The sequence below is a fragment of the Castor canadensis genome, chromosome 6 (assembly GCF_047511655.1).
Source record: "Castor canadensis chromosome 6, mCasCan1.hap1v2, whole genome shotgun sequence".
Taxonomy (NCBI): domain Eukaryota; kingdom Metazoa; phylum Chordata; class Mammalia; order Rodentia; family Castoridae; genus Castor; species Castor canadensis.
In genome coordinates, this window is record NC_133391.1 from 521,844 (window position 1) to 540,624 (window position 18,781).

The following is an 18,781-nucleotide window of genomic DNA, read 5'->3' on the forward strand; positions in this document are numbered from 1 at the left end:
ATGGGGGTCAGGACATGATTGTGCTGGGAGGGCTGTCCAGCTTTGGGGGACCAGAGTCCCACCTGGACCATAAGCCAGCAGCTCAATTCTGAGGGTGACTGTGGGGTGGCCAGTGGAACTTGGGTGAACCGGAACAGTTGCGGTGCCAGTCCCTGCCTATACAAGTAGCATGCTTTAGTAAGGTGTTTCCTAAGGCTTTCAGTCTTCTAAGCCAATGGCACCGTGATTCTGAAAGTACTCCTGCTATGCAAAACACGGAACACCCGTCACCCCTGTAGATCCCTAGCCAGGCCTAGCGGCCCACCTGGTGAGCATCTCCCTCACCCAGACGACCACAGGGACACCTCACGCTGCTGCGCCTGGCTCTAGCAGGCACACAGGCCCTTGGTAGCCAGGCCTGACTCTCACATGCTCACCCCCCTCCTCAGATTCTCCCACCTGAGCCATGAGCTCTGTGCTCCTCACCTTGCCCACCCACCATGACCCCTTTCACATTGGGAGGCGCTGAGCCCGCTCCTGTGTCTGCCTCTTTCCTGGCACATATCTGCAACTCCTCCCCTAGGGTGCCTTGCATACAGTCCTGTAAAGCACCTCGTTTCTGTACATGTGGCTTTCCCCGGGATGACCGTGTCACTCACATGTTGGTGGTGCACCACCCATGGACACAGAGTGGACACTTGGGTCATTGAAACCTTGGTGGCCACCAGAAGGTTTTACTGTATCTTTTTACTCAGCTGCATCGCTGTGATGGTTGCATGGAAGGTGGTGGCAGTGACTGTGTTGTGGCTTCAGTGTGTCAGACAAAGTGCGCCGTTGGTTCTGGAGCTTAGATTTGTCTCATGACACCTGTGGCTGCTGGGATTGGATCTCATGCAGTGACAGTGTCCCACAGTGGGGATTCCTGTGTTTGAAGCCTGTCCTGAAGCAGCTGCTCTCAGGGAAGCTCCTGTTCTGCACACCCTGGGGTCTGCAGTGAGCGAGCTGGGCTAGGGTGTCCACAGTGGCTCTTTCTGACTGCTTTCTGTGCTACCTTCCTGGTGCTGTGAGGTCATGACCCAGTGCCGCTCGTGATTGGTCCCACTTGCTGCTGCTTGTGTGGTTGGTTTCAGACCCAGGCTGTGAGCATCTCATCTCTGGCACATTCTTCCTCCAGTTCAAGTTACTCTTCGGAAGCACTTGCTTTTGAGACTGAGCACCGGTTAGACCCTGTGTTTGACTCTCCGAGGATGTCCCGCCGCAGCTTACGCCTGACTGAGGCCTCATACAGCACTGCGATTGGCCAGGCTGTGAACGCGCGCTCCAGCGCCACCAGGACTGCCTTGCTCAAGGACAGCGCAGCCAGGTGAGCGCTCAGCTTCCTCCTGGCACTACTGGTGCCAATGAAACCAAGTTTGCCAGCTCTTATGGCCTGTAAGACCAGGCTTTCCTTCTTGAACGTTAGAGTGTGTGCACACACGTGTGCTCGGATCCACCCTGTTTTGGAGTGAGTGAGGGCGTTGGATACAGAGTCTGCAGGGTGTAGCTGGTGCCTTGAGGCACTGAAGAGCGTGTCCTGGGAGGTGGAGCTGTTCGTTAGGCTTGCGGGCAGCACCCTTGTGATAAGCTGAGCCTCCACGGCCCATGCCCACTGGTGGTGGACAAGGGAAGGATCACCTGTTCCTTAGCACAAACGCAGACAAAGCCCAGTGGTCTATGGACACTCCTTTCTGTCACCACTGCTGTACAAGGAGGGGCAGATATCCTCACCATGTGCATGAAAGTGACACCTTCTTTCATGTTGCTCACACTCCAGTGTGCTGCCACTCAGTGTGGATCCAGCTGTACAGAGGTAAACAGCTGGGTCCACACGAGTGACAGAGGCCAGGGTTCTCCACCACCTATCCCCAGGGACAGCCTGCCACCATCAGCCTGCGTGACCCCACACTCAAGCCGAGTGGCCAGACACTGAGTATTTTTAAAGGCTTTTGCTTTTTGCCAAGTGTGGAATAGGAGAGCAGAAGTTGGATTACCACCTGTTCTTGTTCTGTTTAACACGCTCCTTCTCCACCAGCGACTGAGAAACAGCGGCTTCTTGGTTAGAAAGATGGGATGGCAAATTTTTAAAGCACATCTTTTTTTATTTTTAGGTCATTTTTATTTTTAAATTACTTTATGGTTTGGTGCCAGTGGCTCATGCCTGTAATCCCAGCTGCTTGGGAGGCTGAGATTGGGAGGATCATGGTTCAAGACTGGCTGGCAAATAGTTCATGAAATTCCATCTCCAAAATAACCACAGCAAAATGGACTCAAGTGGTAGAGTGCCTGCTTTGCAAATGGAAAGCCCTGAGTTCAAATCCCATCGCATCCCCCCCAAAAAAATTATGTTTGAACTTCTTTTGTGTCATTGGGCCCAAAATAATCTGAAATTATTCTGTGCTTACAATTTGAGACAGAGTTCTTAGATCCCACCTTAAAATTCCCTTTACAGGTTAATACATACTTCATTACTGCCGAAAGGCCTAAGAAAATGGTTTGTTGTAAAATGTTTGTTTCTTCTGTCATACCTCTTGTGTTGGTGAAATACAGTCATTTGGTATTTAAACTAGAAGAGTCTACAGACGTGTTTCTTATCCTTTCTCAGGACAGTGAACCAGCGCCAACGTTCAAGCAAGCCAGCTTTTAGTATCAACCACCTGTCGGGGAAGGCTGCATCCTCCAGCGTCTGCCAGGGCAGCTCCTGCAGCCTGCAGGGCACTTCTGCCCGTCGGCCTCCCGTGCTGGACGAGTCTCTCATCCAGGAGCAGACCAAAGTGGACCACTTCTGGGGTGAGTGATTGGGGGGTGGAGGTGGTCTCATGCCCAGCACAGTGGTTTCTGTGGTTGCTCTGGGAGGAAGGTGGGTTATGGCCAGGTTTGCTACCAGGGAGGCAGGGCTCTGGATGCCACCTGCATCTGCTGCCTCAACTGCGGCCACGGAGGATTACTTACCACAGCGTGAAAGATTAAGGACCAGGCAGTAACCTGATGACTGTTTTTCCAAATGCATTGCTTTTGTAAGATGTTTAAACACAGCAGTGTAAAATTCACTGCTGGTTCCAGAAAGCTCTAAGTAACACAGTGGCCAAGGTTTTTTCTGAGTCATTAGACAGTATTGGGAGAGACAGGCGTGGTGTACATGTATAATCCCAGCACTCAGGAGGCTGACCCAGGAATTGACAGTTTGAGGCCAGCCAGAGCTACATAGACCCTGTCTAAAAAAAAAGAAAAAAAAATGCATGTGTAAGAATTGACACTGAGAAGCAAGTGGCTGTGCCCTGACCGAAGTCTGTAGGGTATGTCTGGCGTCACCAAGTCTGTGCCTGGGGAGGACCTTTGAGGAGAGAATGTTGAGTTGAGCTTGTGTTCCGTTGCCCTTCCAAGGCAGGTGGAAGAGCCAAGTCAGTTCCTGAGGTTCTGTGCACTCCTTTTGGGAAGCCTGGTGCTGTTTTACTCAGGGCAATAGAAGCACACTTCTGGTCAGGAGGCTCCACCTGGGTGGCTGGGCTTGGGGAGTGGCCCAGCCTGGTCCCCCACACTTCCTGCCTGCCTCTTGGGTCATTGCTGTGTGCTCATGTGCGGGGTTCTCACCAAGATGTGCCCCCAGCTGGAGCCTCAGGTAGTGGGTACCTGTGTCAGGAGAAGTCCCAGTTCCAGCATCTTGGGGATAAACCCGCCCTGCGCCACAGAGCTGGCTTCCTGCCACGGCAGGCTGTTCTTTTTGGGGTGTGCTTTGTTCTGACCACAGCAAAACGTGTGTGTTTCAGGTCTGGATGACGATGGAGATCTTACAGGTAATTGTCTCTGTCCTTCTCTGCACATGTTCCAGGAGTTGTCTTTGATGTCTGCAGACTGATAACAGGCTTCACCTGCTTTTTCAAAACTTCAGGTGGAAGTAAAGCTGCCACTCAGGGAAACGGCGACCTGGCAGCAGATGTGGCTGCCAGCAATGGGTACACCTGCCGCGACTGCAGCTTGCTCTCAGCGCGCACAAGTGCGCTCACAACTGGCCCCGCCACCCACAGGCCCACCTCAAGGGTTTACTCCAGGGATAGGAATCCAAAATGTAAGTCTCCCCCGTTAAAGTTAGAGGACTCGGTGTCCTAATGCTTCCTTTTCTTGTCATCAAATGGACTATCGTGTGCTACAGATTTGAACTCAAACTTGTCCTCCAAAAGTCTGAAGAGGTGCACCCAGTGAGCTTTGCCCTCCTTTTCCAAACGGCACCTTGCATATGTGCTTAGTGCTCTGTACCTAGACGTGTTCAAGGTCTATAAATTTGGCCTCAATGTGAGCAAAGGAAATTTTCTCCTGAGTGGAATAACAAGGTGGGTGGCCACTCAGACGCTGGCCTGTTTCCACAGAGCAGCACTGTGTGCTGAAGGACTCGCACTCCTCTGCCAGGCACAGAGGGGAATTCAGGAGCACGTGTAGTTCTGGAGGGACGTGGGGCCTGGCGTTGCCTGTCCCCTCCTGAACGTGAAGATCCTATAGGCACAGGTGGGTGGAGTGGGGTTGGGACACCAGGTCTTCCTCCTGGGCCTGCAGGGAGGGCAGCCACATATACTCTTTCAGGGTTCCAGGCATGGCTGTGATGCCCAGGAGGCTTAGGGACAGTTCTGTTCATGTGTGTGTCCTGTCTCGGCCGGGACTTAGATAGTAGTTCAAATGATGGTTGGATGTAATGGAAGAGTAGGTAGAATAAGATCAAGGGCTTATCGCTCATTTTTAGCTGCTTATGATGGATTTGCTGTCTTACCTTTGTGGTGGAATCTTCTCGTTTAGTCTGCTGTGGTATGGTGTTCTGACACCATTCCTGTCACAAAGTAAAGAACCATAGGAGGAGAAGGAGGTTGACAGACAAAATGAGGGGAACCTCCTCAATGTGCTCTATGCTCAGGACTGCGTTGCACTTGGTGTCTCCAAGCTGGCCAGCCAGGGGCTCTGCGGGTGACCACAGCAGCCCCGGTCCCTGTTTGTAGACTGAGGCCTGCTGGTGAGGCCACCTGGCTTGGTCCCGAGCTAGGTGTTACGCCCTCAGCACCAAGTGTCAGGCATGGTGCTGGGCACATGAGATAACTTGGGTCAGCTCCTTTCCTGAGCTAGAGCTCACGTAACCAAGTTAACCACCAGCTGTCTTCAGACACACAGCCCAGACTTGTGCAGCCATCACCCGAACTCTGCCTTTACGTACTTTTTTTTTTTTTTTAATTCATATGTGCATACAAGGCTTGGGTCATTTCTCCCCCCCTGCCCCCACCCCCTCCCTTACCACCCACTCCACCCCTCCCTCTCCCCCCCCCCAATACCCAGCAGAATGCCTTTACATATTTTTGCAGCAAGGTGCATTTGTGTCTTTACCTAAATACTATTGGACCGGAGGTGTACCTCAGTAGTAGAGCTCTTGCCTAGTGTGCAAGACCCTGGGTTCAATCAGTCCCCACACCGTTTAAAAAGAGAGAGAGAAAAGCCTAAATAAAATCAAAGCCAGGCATGTGATGCACTCCCATAATCCCAGCACTTGGGAGACTGAGGCAGGAGGATTGATTGCAAGTTCAAGGTCAGCATGGGCTACATAGCAAGACTGTCTCAAAAGACCAAACAATGCTGGGAGCTGGTGTTCACGCCTGTAATCCTGGCTACTTGGAAGGGTGAGATCAGGAGGATCATGGTTCAAGGGCATCCTGGGCAAACGGTTCATTACCCACCCCCCATCTCCAAAATAACCATAGCAAAATAGACTGGAAGTGTGACTGAAGTGGTAGAGCGTCTGCTTTGCAAGCTCAAAACCCAAAGTTAAAACTCTAGTACCACTTTAAAAGAAAAAAAACAAAGACCAAACAAGTTACCAGCCAAACAAACAAACAAAAACCAAATACTTAAATCCTGTCAGAATATAGATGTAGCCGTCTAGCTTTTAAAATTTTAAATGCTAGTTAATGTCATTTTTTTGGTGCCTGCCATTACACATACGGTTGTATCAGTCGAGTCAGTTTCTGGCGAACTCCCAAGTTTTCTGTTTGTTTCTTGAGTGTGCTTGCTGTGTGCCCTTTGTGGGTGCAAAGGCCCATGTGGACTGCGCACCCTCAAGTAGAATGGATGTCCTGATGATCCTCACTTTACCTTCACTGAAGGCCGGCCCAAAGTGCTATCCCTAGACAGGGTAAAGGTCCCCTCCCCTTACTCTTGTTTGTGACGTGGGGACGGAACACAGGGCCTTGCATGAGCTCTGCCACTCAGCTGCAGCCCCACCCCACCCTTGCCAGGTCTTGGTGGTGGTCTCTGGAATCTCTCCAGCTCAATGGGTGGAAAGCAGAGTGCATTTGGTGCGTCTCCTATAATGACAGGTCAGCTGCTCTGGTCAGCGTGGGCTCGCACTGCCCCGGACAGAGTGCACAGTGGCACCGGCTGCTCACACCAGATCTGTTCTTTTCAGCGCCACGTACCAGGTCACAATAGTCTCTGGTCTTCTTTTGAAAAATCCATCCTACTCAGACTTCACCAACTCAAGCTACCTCCACCCGGTGCTCTAATGCAGTGTTTCCCTGAGCTGGGGTCAAGGGAGGAGCTGTGGCCCAGCAGCACCTCCTGGCCCCGTTCCTGGCACCCACAGCTGCCCACTTCTCTCTTCTCACCCCGTAAAGAAATACTTTGTCAAGGAAAACTTGTCTGACAACCATGGCTTACAGAATCTCACTGCACTCAGGACAGAGCACCAGGCCTATTGTACAGCTGGGGCCACAGGTGCTGAATGCCAGTGAGTGCTCAGGGTGCCTGGGGCTAAGCTGCCTCCGCAGACTGGGGTCAGAGGTCCCATGAGGACCTCATGCTGCTCCCCACTTCTGAGTGTGGTGGAGTACAGATTGACAGACACCTCGTTCTGAAGCAAGGGCTTCCTTTGCTGCTGTTTCTGTCACTCACAGGGCATCCTTCCCAGGTTCTCTCCTGGCCCAGTGCAAAAATGCGTGCAGTTCTGCTTTGTCTTGAAGTTGCTCATCAGGGGAAATGGTGACTGTGGGAAGAGTAACGCGTGTCCGGTTTTTCAATAGGCGGTGCATCTCTCTACGTGGATAGGATTTTGTGGCTGGCCAGATGCACTTCATCGTCCTTTTCATCATTTTTAGTACAGCTTTTTCAAGTGGTTTTCATGAAGCTCAATCATGAATCAGAAAATTACAAATTGAAAAGTTATGAATCAAAAGAATCAGAAAGTTATGAGTCAAAAAACCATGAATCCAAAGGTATTTAAGGAATTTTTTCCTCCCTTCTGCACTGAACAATGCTTGGGCATTGAACACACCATTCTTCTTCTCTGTCCTCGCTCCTCTTCTCGGGCGGCGTGAGGGCTGGCTCTGCCTCTGCCTCTGCCTCTGCCTCTGCCTCCTGGTCTGTCTGCTACGGGAGCTTGTGCAGGTGCTGATGTACTCCCTGTAGCTCAGGTTCCTGACAGGTGGTCAGCATTTACGCACCTCGAGAGTTTTCAGAAGAAAGCTTACTCAGCTTTTGACTTTTGCTTAAGCAAAACCAGTTTATTTGAGTGCTGTTTAGTGTTACATTGTTTTAAAACATGTAGTCAAGTCAGTCTTTGTTTACTCGGGCCCACATACAACCAACCTGGTGGTATTTTGACTTGTTTGTCACACCAAAGCCCTGCCACCCGTATTCCCCTGAGCCATGTTTTGGGTTGCGCTGTATCATGCTGCTCTTGCTTAGGTGAGACTCTAAGCCTCTGTGGCCTGTGTTGCAGCTCTTCACAGTTACAATGGGAGGGTGACTGCCCTGGGACTGCCCAGAGAGGACAGCCACCCCAGTGTGGACGGGGAGGTCCTATGTGAGTATGTCTTCCTGCACAGACATCCTTGGTCTGGGAAGTGCTAACCCCATTGTAACGCAGACCACTAACCAGCAAGAGTGAGCAGCCCACCCAAGCTCAGTGTCCCCACACTGGCCTGTGGACAGCACTTCTGCCCAACTCCACACTGGAACCCTCTCTCCACTGTGCTGCATTCACTGGGATTGCAGCCAGTGGACTGTCCTGGTCTTCTCTAGCTGCATTTTGTTCACCGTTCTGATTGTCAAGGTCTGCATACTAATCTGTCACTCCACTCCTTGTCGCCACACCCACAGGTGATGACTGTAAAGGGAAGAAGCACGTTGAAACGTACACAGCCACCTACGCGCAGCCATCCCATCCACGCAGGGCGGCGGGGGCCATGGGGCGCCTCTGCGCCTCTGCAGGTTGTGCCTTGTTTTGTTGTTTGTCCCCAGCCCTGCTGTCCTTGTTCTGCTTGTCGTTCCAGTGTCCTAAAGCACTTTAGGCAGCAAACAGGAGCAACATCAACTGTGGTCAAAGCAGTGTCTCTCAAAATTCTGTTATTATGTAGTGTGAGTTAACGGGTGAGAAGCGCTTGTTTGAGTGAGGGTGTAGCAGAGAGGAGGCCCAGCATTCCCTGCTCTCTCTGGCTGCTCGCTGTCTCCTGGCGTGGTGGCGATGCTGTGCCCATGAAGTGTCCGCGAGGAGGTGGGCTTTCCAGGTCATGCCTGTAACCATCCTGGTAAAGAGGACATGCTTGCTGGGCACTGGTGGCTCACGTCTATCATCTCAGCAACTCAGAAGGCAGAGATCAGAAAGATCCTGGTTCAGAGCCAGCCCGGGCAAATAGTTCACGAGACCCTATCTCAAGAAAACCCAACACTAGAAAGGGCTGGTGGAGTGGCTTAAGGTGTAGGCCCTGAATTCAAATCCCAGCACTGCAAAAAAAATAAAAAACACGTTTCCCGTTAGCTTTTTTTTTTAAGCTGCGCTTCAAAAATAATTGTCTCCTACTTATAATAAGCATAAAGTAATCAATTTTTTTCTAACTCCTCTTAGCTGCATTTCTTTGCATATCTGCCAAGTTGAAATGGCTGAACAAGGCCGACCTGCACATGTCCAGTTAGCATGAGGACAAGACCTCAGTGGTTGGTCTTGGAAAAAATGGAGCAAAATTGATTTGGAAAGCAGTGTGGCCAGGTGTGGTGGTGCATACCTGTAGTCCCAGCACTCAGGAGAAAAAAGGAAAACACAGCAGTTTCCTGCCATCTGTACTGTGTGATGTTGGAGGCCTTGTCCTATGGGACTCCTGCTGTGATTCTAAAGTGCCTCACCCCTGGAAAACTTTACATACCCAAACTTTCAGGAAGCATGAGCAATCATTTTCTCACCCAGCAGAGGTGACCGTGGAGCGTAGGACTTCAGGTTGTCCTAAAAGGTTGCATTTTCTTTCCACCATGAATTCTGCCGGCACCAGTCACCCCGTTTCTAGGCAGCTTCTGGCCCCCTTGGGTTTCTGAAGGCATGACCTCATGGCACCTGTTCGAATCTGCAGGCAGGGTTTTCCATGTTACTTTCCCCGAGCATCTCACTCCCACTCTCAAGAGACAGATGATGACTCAGTCATAGGAGGGTTGGGTTGGTGATGGGCACCTTCTGCTGTGCCATCAGCATGGCGCTGGCACTGTGGCGTCTGAGGTGCCCTGTGCCCATCTTCTTGCCTCAGGTCACCTTGTGATGCACCCACTACAGAGGATCGGAGTGGCCGGGCGGCTTGTGTCTGAGATGCTGTGGTCAGCCCTCTGGTTGGCCATCACTGCTCCAGGTGGTCATTTGGGGCTTTCGTGTTACAGTCTCTGCAGAGCTACTGGCAGCTAACCCTGCAACAACCAGTAAAGATGTGTTGTTGCTGCGTGCTTTGGTCTTGGTGAAATTCGCCATGTCCTGCAGTAGAAACACCAGCATACTGTGCCGCAGGATACATGAGCGCCTCTGGCCTGCTGTTTCCCTCTGTGCTGAGGTGCCTGGACTTGGGGCTTCCTGTGACATCCTGTCTTGTGCATGGCCAGCATTGTACCTGCTCCCCTGCTGTGACGACTGGTGCCCTCTACTGCCCTGCACCCCAGCTGCATCCTAACTGCTCAGAGAGTCTGCCAGTGACTTCCCTCCCTGTGCTGCAGCTCCTCTGTACCAGGCTTGTCTCCGAGCGGCTTCCAAGCACATGTCCTGACAGTGCTCTTTTCTCTCCTAGGGAAGGCGGTCTCCAGAACGTTCTGGTGGCTGGGGATTGGGTGGTACCAGTTTGTTACCTTGATTTCTTGGCTGAATGTGTTTCTTCTTACAAGGTAAGGAAACCCATACCATTAGTGTGTGTTTTACTTATTTTTTTACTATATTGTTGTACTAGGGGTGACATTTACAAAAGTTCTTACAATATATCATAATGGTTTCACCCCCTCCATCACTCTACTTTACCCTCCTTGTGTGGTATTTTTAAGAACCCATTTGCCTCCAATCACAGGCTGCTGTTTGCTTGTTATTGTAGTGGTCATCATATTGACGTAGTACCTCGTTAACATACCGCCTTAGGTTGATCTTACCAGCCTCCTATGAGGTGGAAAGGCAGGTATCCTGGCTAAGGAAAGGAACTGTGCAGAGCCACTCCAGCTGCAGGGTCCAGTCAAGCCTAAGAGGCTTTTTCCTGCACTGCCACCCTAGTCACTTTCCACGGCACCAGCCCCACAGGGGGCACAGCCCAGGGGACAGGGCCTTGTGGCCAGTAAGTGTCCCGAGTGTAGGTGGTCAGCACGCTTCATGGAAAGGGCTCCTGTGCATATGTCACCAGGCCTGTAGATACAAGAATGGTGATGGGGCAGGTATCGTTCATAAAGTCACAGGATAGAATGGCGAACACTGCCTTTTTCTTTTCCCAAGTTAAAGGAATTTAATTTTTTCCCTAGGTGCCTTCGAAATATTTGCAAGCTCTTCATCCTGATCTTCCCACTGTTGCTGCTACTAGGTGAGCAGCCTGAGCACATGGGTGCTGAGCAGATCAAGCCGTGAGTGGCTTTGGGGACCCTGTACGCTGCACATGCTCAGCCGTCCTTCTGCTCCAGGTGCAGGCCTCTCCCTGCGGGGCCAGGGTGACTTCCTCTCTCTACTGCCTGTGCTGAACTGGACAGCCATGCACACAGCACAGGGGATGGACGATCCCAAGGATGTGGTCAGACCTGGACCCTCTGCCCCGAGCCAGGCTCTGCAGGTACCGGTGTACAAGTCCCCCTGGCCACGTGTGCCTGTGCTGGCCAGAGTTCACCCTGCTTTAGGGTGAATGGGCAGCTCAGTCACGATCTTGCTTTAGAAGGTAATTTTACCTGTCAAAAAAGCCAGTTTTTGCACATATGAATAATAAAACAATAAAAATTAAGAAAAAAGAACAAAAAAAGCCAGTTTTACAGCTCTGCAAATGTTCTGAAATTGCCCAAATGATAAATAACTAACCTCATTTTCCAGTTAGTTTTAACGTGAAGCATGGCATTCGTTACTGTGCATGGTACAGAAAGCATGAGGGAGCTCGGTCATCGGCACAATCAGCAGGTCTCTTGCCTCTCCCTCCAGTGCCTGTCCTGCAGCCAGCACCCCACCTGCTGAAGTGTCGCCATGTGTTTCTCCTCAGGCTGATGACCAGGCTTCCCAGTGGCGTTGGGAGAGTGACATGGGGCAGCAGGTGGCCTCTCTGTCTGCACAGTGCCACAGCCATGATGAGAAGCTCAGGCTCCTGACAGTGTCACTTCAGAGACTGCAGGTGCGGGTGGACCGGATGGATGAAGGCAGGGATGGGCTGTCGTCATGGGTTAAGGACATTGTTGGGCAGCACCTGCAGGAAATGGATGCCACTGGGACCCCAAACGCTAAGGTAAGGCCTACAGGTGAGAGAAGACCACCTGTGGAGCTGTGTTAGTCACTGCCCGTCATTGTGACAAAGTACCTCATGGAGGAGATGGAGGGAGGGACTGGGGACAAGGTGTGCCCTCAAGGCCTTCCTCCTGGGAGCCACTTCTCCATCAAGAGTCACCACTGATTAGATCAGGGCCTCAGGAGCTGTCACCTCCCCATGGTGCCCTCAACACACAAGCCTTATGGGGAACATGTCCTGTCCAAGCCGCCTGCAGGCTCAGTACTAAAAAGAAGACTTAGCTGCATGTGATGGTATTGTGGCTTGTTTGTTTCCTGGCGATGCTACTCTGAGAAGTGAGGGCTGTGGTATAAACCGCTGCAGCCGGGAGGTGGGAGCGAGGAGCAGGTCCTCCTCCGTGGGGAGCACCTTGTGCAGAGCCTCACACGTGCCCTCCGCTGTGGCTGTAGAGGTGGCAAAACTGAAACGCACAGACACGGTAAGAACCACAGCTATCCTCATGGAGTCACCAAGCTCCATCCATCCCTGCGGTGGGACACTCGCTTGGAGTCGGCAGCACCACAGTCTGGAGGCTGTGCTGGGAAGCTCAGGTACAGGGCGTCGTGTTGGGCAGGTGGCAGGACCCAGCCTTTGTGTGCGGCAGCACTGGGGCCATCTACATCTGGGATACCCTATTTCCAATTGTAACCCTATAGCTATCACGGTCGTACTCCCCACTGCTCCCGTGCTGTGACCCGGGCAGTGTCCTCCCAACCTGCAGTGCTCCTCTTTGTAGCCGTGGTGCTACTTCCGGAGTGCTCCAGAATGATCTTGAGCTGTTGTGCCTTCCTGAGAATCGCTAAAGAAAGGTGGGAAGGAAACCACTTCTCAGCAGTCAGCAAATGTCCAAAAACCTTGTGCTCTGCCATCGAGGCTCTTCTAGGTCACCTAGGCTGCCTTGGGAAGCCCGAAAGCCACTTGCCTCTTCACCTCCTTTTCTCCTCGTTGAGACAGGGTCTTGCTCTGTAGCCCAGGCTGGCCTTAACTCTCAGTCTTCCTGCCTCCTGAGTGCGGGGATTTCAGGCGCAGCCAACCACACCCGGCCCTAGTCTCCCTGTGGACATTGTAATCACCTGGGAACTTGACCCTGTGATGTGCTGTGTCCTGGGAACTTGTGGTTCCTTCCTACTGTGTGTCCATGTCATACTTCACATGAATGTGAAGTGACCAAGGGACGTGAGTGGTCAGGGTCTCCACCTGTGTACCTGCTGTTTTTTGAGTCTTGAAAGGTGGCAGTGGCTGTGGAATCTGCCGAGTGAGTACTGATTGATTGGCTTCCCAGTGTCTCCTCGTGTTTACTGATACTCTTCTGTCACCAGAAAAGCTATTCCTGCAGTGTCACTTGGGTTTAAGATCTCTAGTGAGAGGCAGAGATGAGGATGTTGCTAGGCGATGGGTCTCCCCTCCAAGGCTGTTGTGTGCTGTGACACTGCTCACATGATGAGACCGAGCCTGCTGGACTTTCTGTTGCTCACCTCTACCATTTGCTCTTGTTTTCTTTCTCAGGCTGACTTTGTGACATTCTACCATGAACATGGAGTGCGTCTCTCAAACTTGGAAGATATTCTTAGAAAACTGACAGAAAAATCTGAGGTATTCCTTCTTGACTTTATAGTCAGTCCCAGAAGCAGTTCTCTGAATAGAAGAGCAGTCAACTGCAGTTAATGTCAGCAGACACACCTTAGCCAGGAGTGGGCCCTCTTTTGGGGTGTTTGCTGTTGTGTTTTATAAAACTGGAGAGTTGTCTGAGTGTGTTCCCTTCTCCTGCGGTGACCACCCTATTATGCATGAGCTGCCAGCCTGACTCTGGTTCCTGGGTCAGGGAACAGAATAAGGCTGTAGCTGAGGAGGTGGCTGGGCTGAATTCAAACCCAGCCGCTGCTGGTTCCAGAGCCCCTGTTGCCATGGTGTCTTGGGCGGAAATTATCTGGGGCAGAGAAGTATTGCTGCCGGCTGCTGGTAAAGCCAGGTGCTTGCAGGGTGTGCACTGCAGAGGCTGTGGGCTCTTGGATCCAGGGCTCAGCATCCAGAACACACTTCCCCTGGGCATCTGGGACTGCAGGAGTCAGACTGCATGGAGGCTGTCCAGGGCTTAGCCTCAACACCTTGGGACAGGCACGCTGAGACACCACATACTCACCCTTCCACATTGGTGGCTTTCTGTTCCTCAGCCTGGGTGCTGCTGGGGGGCTGTCCTATGATCTGTACACCTCGCTAGGCCCACTGCAGATCTGGACTTCAGTGAAGGGGACAGGTTCCACATAAGTACAGACAGCTCAGGTGAATCAGGTGATTTTATGAACTTAGAACTCAGATGTGTGTTTAAACAGACCATTTCTCACTCTCCCAGGCCATCCAGAAGGAACTAGAAGAGGCCAGGCTGAGAGCAGTTAGGTAAGATGACTCAGGCCACCAGCATTGTCTGTGTTCTCTGATGGGGTGCTGATGTTTGCATGACCGCAGTCACCTGTGTCTTTCTGGGTGCCCTCTGGGGCCACTCAAGGACAGAGGGCCCTGAGGGGCTTGTGACAGCCACTCCCTGTCCCCATGCCTGGCCTGGCTTCTGTGGCACTGTTGGAGTCTCAGGATCCCACATCCATGGACTGCCACCGCCCTGCTGCCCCCAGGTGGACAGGGCTCCTCACAGCTGCCAACTTTTCTATCCTTGAATTCTACGGCCTTTGTGCCGACGCTGAGCTTCCTCCTTGCCATCTACACAGCCATGGTCCCTCGGCTGTTCTCGGGGGGTGATCTCCTGCTTGTTCCTCATTTCCAGCTTGCCTGATCCCCTCTGTGTGGTTTCCTGCCCGATGTCCCCAGCTGCATCTTCTGTGCTTACTTTTGTTCTCCGCCCTGCCTGAGTCTGTGCATGCCAACGCTGCCCTGTGTGGCTCCTGTGATCTCTGTGGCTGGACCTGAAGCTGTGTAGCAGGTGGCCCTGAGTTCTGGACACCTTCATGCCTTCCCCATGCCATGCTGTGTACCTGCCATGCCATGGAGCTCCCTGCTTTCCCCTCACTTCCCCATGCCTGATTTCAGTGGAGCAGGTTAGATGACCACACAGCTCCCCAGTGTTTATCTGAGAGCACTACGGACACAGCAGGCTGGTTTCTGCACACCTGTGCCCCAGGGTGTTTGTACTGTGCTCATGGGACCCTGAACCGTGGGACTTCTGTGCATGAGCGTAGCTTGGAGTAGCGCAGTGGTGCTTAGGATCAGTGCTGAAGTCTGACGTGTGATTCGAAGGAAGCAGATGTACGGACTTGCCCAGGTGGAGTGGTTCCTCTGAGCGTGTTGGTGCTGACCCACTTCTCCCTCCTCTGTTGTCAGCGAGGTGGAGGAGCCCCTCCTGCCCCGCATGCAACGTCTGGAGCTGGAGCTGGACCTACTGAGGTCGCAGCTGTCAGACTGGCAGCATCTGAAGGCCAGCTGTGAAAAGGTAGGAGGGGAGCCCACCGGGGCCAAAATGCTTCTTAAAAGTACATTTGAAGGCTCTTTTGGCGAGTTGTTTTTTGTTTTTTTTTTTTAAATGGCAGTACTGGGGTTTGAACTCAGGGTCTCACACTTGCTAGGCAGGCATTCTACCCACTCCATCAGCCCCTGAAGACTCTTTTTGTTGGTTTGTTTTTGTGGTTCTGGGGTTGAATCCAGGGTCTTTCACATGCCAGGCCAGTGCTTGTACCACTGAGTTTACCCCCAGCTCTGCATTTGAAGTCTGCAACCGTTTCAGAATGAGAGCTGGATTTCCTAGTCCAGCAGTGTAATAGGCCAACACTTAGTGTGTCTTCCCACCTTCTGTGCACACAACCACGGACTGACAATGGTCTGGGGTGGTGGTGTCTGTGTGTTGTCACCAGAGCAGACTGCTGTGCTCTACACCTTACTTTCTTTGTCAGATGTCCTGAATGTTGCTTCAGCCCTGCCCCTTTGGGCAGAAGAGAACCTCCAGCTGTCGAGGATTCATTTGGTGGGCAGAGGCCTCACAAGTCAGTCACACCATAGATTTGGGAAGTGTTTGCAGTTCGTGTGCTAAAACTGCACAGAGCTCCAGACCTGATAGGAAAGAGACAGTGCAGACACAAAGCAAGTGAGCAGAGAGCCGTCTTACTGGGCTTGCAAGTTCAAAGGCACAGCCATCCTCTGTCCCCATGGGGCAAGGGAGATGCCCACCTTGAGTGCTGGCAGCCTGAGGGCTTTCTTGTGGCTGCTGGGGCTGTGCACGAGCCTCTGTGAACTGGTTCCAAATTGACGCTTCAGAAGCGGGTGGTACAGCCTCGGGGCTTGGAGTTGGTACAGGGCAGTAGCACCCAGCATGGCCCCTGGTGGGGATAAGAGCAGGGCTGAGGCCTGTAGACATGGAGGGAAAAGGGTGCCTTTCTAGCCATGGAGGGGACAGAGTGTGAATAGGGTGTGGACATTGAGGGGACAGGGTATGGACATGGAGGGGACAGGGTGCCTTTCTTGTGCTGTTCTCATCTCCTTTCCTGAGAAAGAAGCAAGGGGTTTGCACACGAGGTGTGCGTGATGACACACCCAGGCCTGGTCAGCATCCATTCAGTCACATCTGACACTAGTTTTATGACTACCAAACCAGATGTGTCTCATCTGTGGGGCTGCGTGCTGGGGGCCCCGAGTAGGAGCAGTAGCTGCCAGGCAGTGCTCACCCCTCTGTCTTCAGCTCTCTGCACGCTGCTGCTGTTCCTGGCTCTGTAAGGCATTCAGAGATCTTGAGTTTTTATGAAGGGGAAATGGCGTCACATTTAGGTTGTCTGTTTTACAAACACATGCTTCTGGAGCATCTAAGGTGATGCTGTGAAGTGGCTTAGTGGCCATAGGACCCTCAACTGCTGCCTACTGATGTCCCGGCAGGTGGATGCCCAGGTCAGAGATACCATCCGGCTTATGTTTTCCGAGGACCAGCATGACGGCCCCCTCGAGGGGCTACTGCACAAGCTTTCTTCTCGGTTCGTGAGCAAGGATGACTTGCAAGTGTTGTTACGAGACCTGGAGCTACAGGTGCTGAAGAATGTCACCCACCACATCACAGTGACAGGACGGGCCCCAACATCTGAAGCTATCGTGTCTGCTGTGAGCGAGGCAGGGATCTCAGGAATCACAGAAGCGGTGAGTAGTGCCACACAGCATAAGGAGCACATAGCCACTGTCATTGCCATGCTGCACCTTGGAGTGCCGTCCTGTCCTCTTGTCACCCTCCTAAAATTTCCTCAAGCTGTCAGCCACACATCAGTCTCCCGGCTTCCCACAGCACAGCCCTGAGGTCTAATCCCTGCCTTCCTCATGTTGGTGGAGCCAGAGAACTGCTGTGACATGTCTGAGCCCTAGTGATAGCACCCCAGGCATGTTGCCCAAGTGTCCTGGGTTCCTGGCCTTTGTCTTGGTGCTAACCATAAGTTTCCTCTGTTGCCTGGTGCTGGCCTCCTGTTGCCACTGTTCATCTGACTGTCCATCCAGCAAGCACAGGTCATTGTGAACAATGCTCTGAAGCTGTATTCCCAAGACAAGACTGGAATGGTGGACTTTGCCCTGGAGTCTGGAGGTGAGTGAATGAGCATGTTAGTGGCAGGAGGGGACACTCGAAATTCATAAGGAGCTGGCCAAGGATGGAGTGTATCCTGCACCCCGTGAGTCCTAATGCTTCTCTCCATGACCAGTCACCTTTTGGGCACAGGCCCCCAGGCCTTGCACAGTGCTGCACTGAGTGAGGTCCTGGGGGTCGTGACTGGGCTGTGTGCTGAGTACCTATGAGAGAACACATGCAGGACAGCAGGCTAGCCATGGAGCAGGATGGGTGTTACCTGGTTCCCCAAGTGTGGCCCAGCACATCAGGAAGTTGGAACCGCTGTTCCACCCACACTGGTGGTGGCTTTGGAACCACACACCGCTGAACTTAGTGTGGGTCAGCTCAGGGAGGCTTTGCCACCAAAATGTGGTTTTCTGAATTTTCAAAATGTAGGAACTGCAGGTGAGGGGTAGTGGACATTGTCATGTCTTGGAAGATACGGAGCTTGTGGACACTGGGGTGTGCAGGAGGGCCAGGCCGGGGGGACACAGTGTTGGAGGGTGGAGTCCTGGGAGAGGGGACACTGCAGGAGGGCGAGGTCCTGGAGGAGGGACCACAATCAGGTGTCCCACAGAGGAAGCGAGACTTGCTGCTGAAACAGCTGGAGTGGGGTCCAGTCTTCTGTCCCGGAGACCTTGGTGTGATGGGCGAGCCCCCTGGGATGTGGACTCAGTCAGTTCAGATGCTGGTGGTGGTCAGCAAGGCCACTAATTCTCCACGTTTTGTCTAAAAGGACTTTGAGGGAATTGATTTAGATTTAGTTATGTTTTGAAAGTTAAGTTGAGTGACTTAAGAAGTAAGTTCTCAGCTCAGAGGCATCAGATGACACTTCAATTTTGACATTTGGGCCATCCTTGTCATTGTTGTTGGTCCTGGCAGATTTGGGTGTCACTGACCCAGAACCCGATGACGCCATAAGGCCATGCTGCTGGCAGTTCCCAAACCCTTGCAGCCCTCCTCAGTCAGCAGAGACTTCTCAGGACATGGGGTGGTCCCAAGTCAGAGTCATGGCAGAGACTCAATTTGTGGAATGGGTGCTAAGGGGTCATCACACCCAGGCAGTTGCAGGGCCATTGCTCCTTCAAACACAAGCCTGTTTATTTGTGGATCCTGCAGTGGGGCAGATGGAAGTTGTTTTTGCTTCTCTTTATTAAATGTCGTATTTTCGAGTGTACACAGTGACTCGCTGCTCCCTGGCATTTTCCTTTTTGTTGGTACAGTCATTACAGTTTGTCACCATGGCCCATCAGGCAGGCCCTGTAAAGCTCACCTGCTGATAACAGCACTGCTGTGGGACTCGATTCTCCATTTAGAAAAACGGGAGGTTCACTCAGAACCGCTGCCCAGTATTGCACTGAGCTTTGAAAAAGTGAAGTGAGGGCCAGGCTCGGTGGTGCCCAGCTGTGATCCCAGCTAC

The 18,781-nt window shown here is 52.3% G+C and overlaps 1 protein-coding gene across 10 annotated transcripts in view; it reads left to right on the forward strand.

Annotated features, from left to right (window-relative positions):
• Sun1 (Sad1 and UNC84 domain containing 1) overlaps positions 1 to 18,781 on the forward strand; it is a 41,547-nt gene that overhangs the window by 18,011 nt on the left and 4,755 nt on the right. For 3 of the 10 annotated variants that reach the window (XM_020169642.2, XM_074075375.1, XM_074075377.1), the window contains 16 exons: positions 1,154 to 1,342; positions 2,621 to 2,805; positions 3,845 to 4,081; positions 7,065 to 7,256; positions 7,763 to 7,846; positions 8,143 to 8,253; positions 9,555 to 9,653; positions 10,080 to 10,173; positions 10,789 to 10,847; positions 10,945 to 11,090; positions 11,505 to 11,744; positions 13,290 to 13,376; positions 14,134 to 14,177; positions 15,114 to 15,222; positions 16,653 to 16,907; positions 17,256 to 17,340. In XM_020169642.2, coding sequence (XP_020025231.2) covers positions 1,154 to 1,342; positions 2,621 to 2,805; positions 3,845 to 4,081; positions 7,065 to 7,256; positions 7,763 to 7,846; positions 8,143 to 8,253; positions 9,555 to 9,653; positions 10,080 to 10,173; positions 10,789 to 10,847; positions 10,945 to 11,090; positions 11,505 to 11,744; positions 13,290 to 13,376; positions 14,134 to 14,177; positions 15,114 to 15,222; positions 16,653 to 16,907; positions 17,256 to 17,340 — 2,216 coding nt within the window. Of the gene's footprint in view, positions 1 to 1,153; positions 1,343 to 2,620; positions 2,806 to 3,782; positions 3,810 to 3,844; positions 4,082 to 7,064; positions 7,257 to 7,762; positions 7,847 to 8,142; positions 8,254 to 9,554; positions 9,654 to 10,079; positions 10,174 to 10,788; positions 10,848 to 10,944; positions 11,091 to 11,504; positions 11,745 to 13,289; positions 13,377 to 14,133; positions 14,178 to 15,113; positions 15,223 to 16,652; positions 16,908 to 17,255; positions 17,341 to 18,781 lie in introns of all 10 variants that reach the window. The other 7 variants (XM_020169643.2, XM_074075376.1, XM_074075378.1 and 4 more) reach the window with 7 other exon arrangements.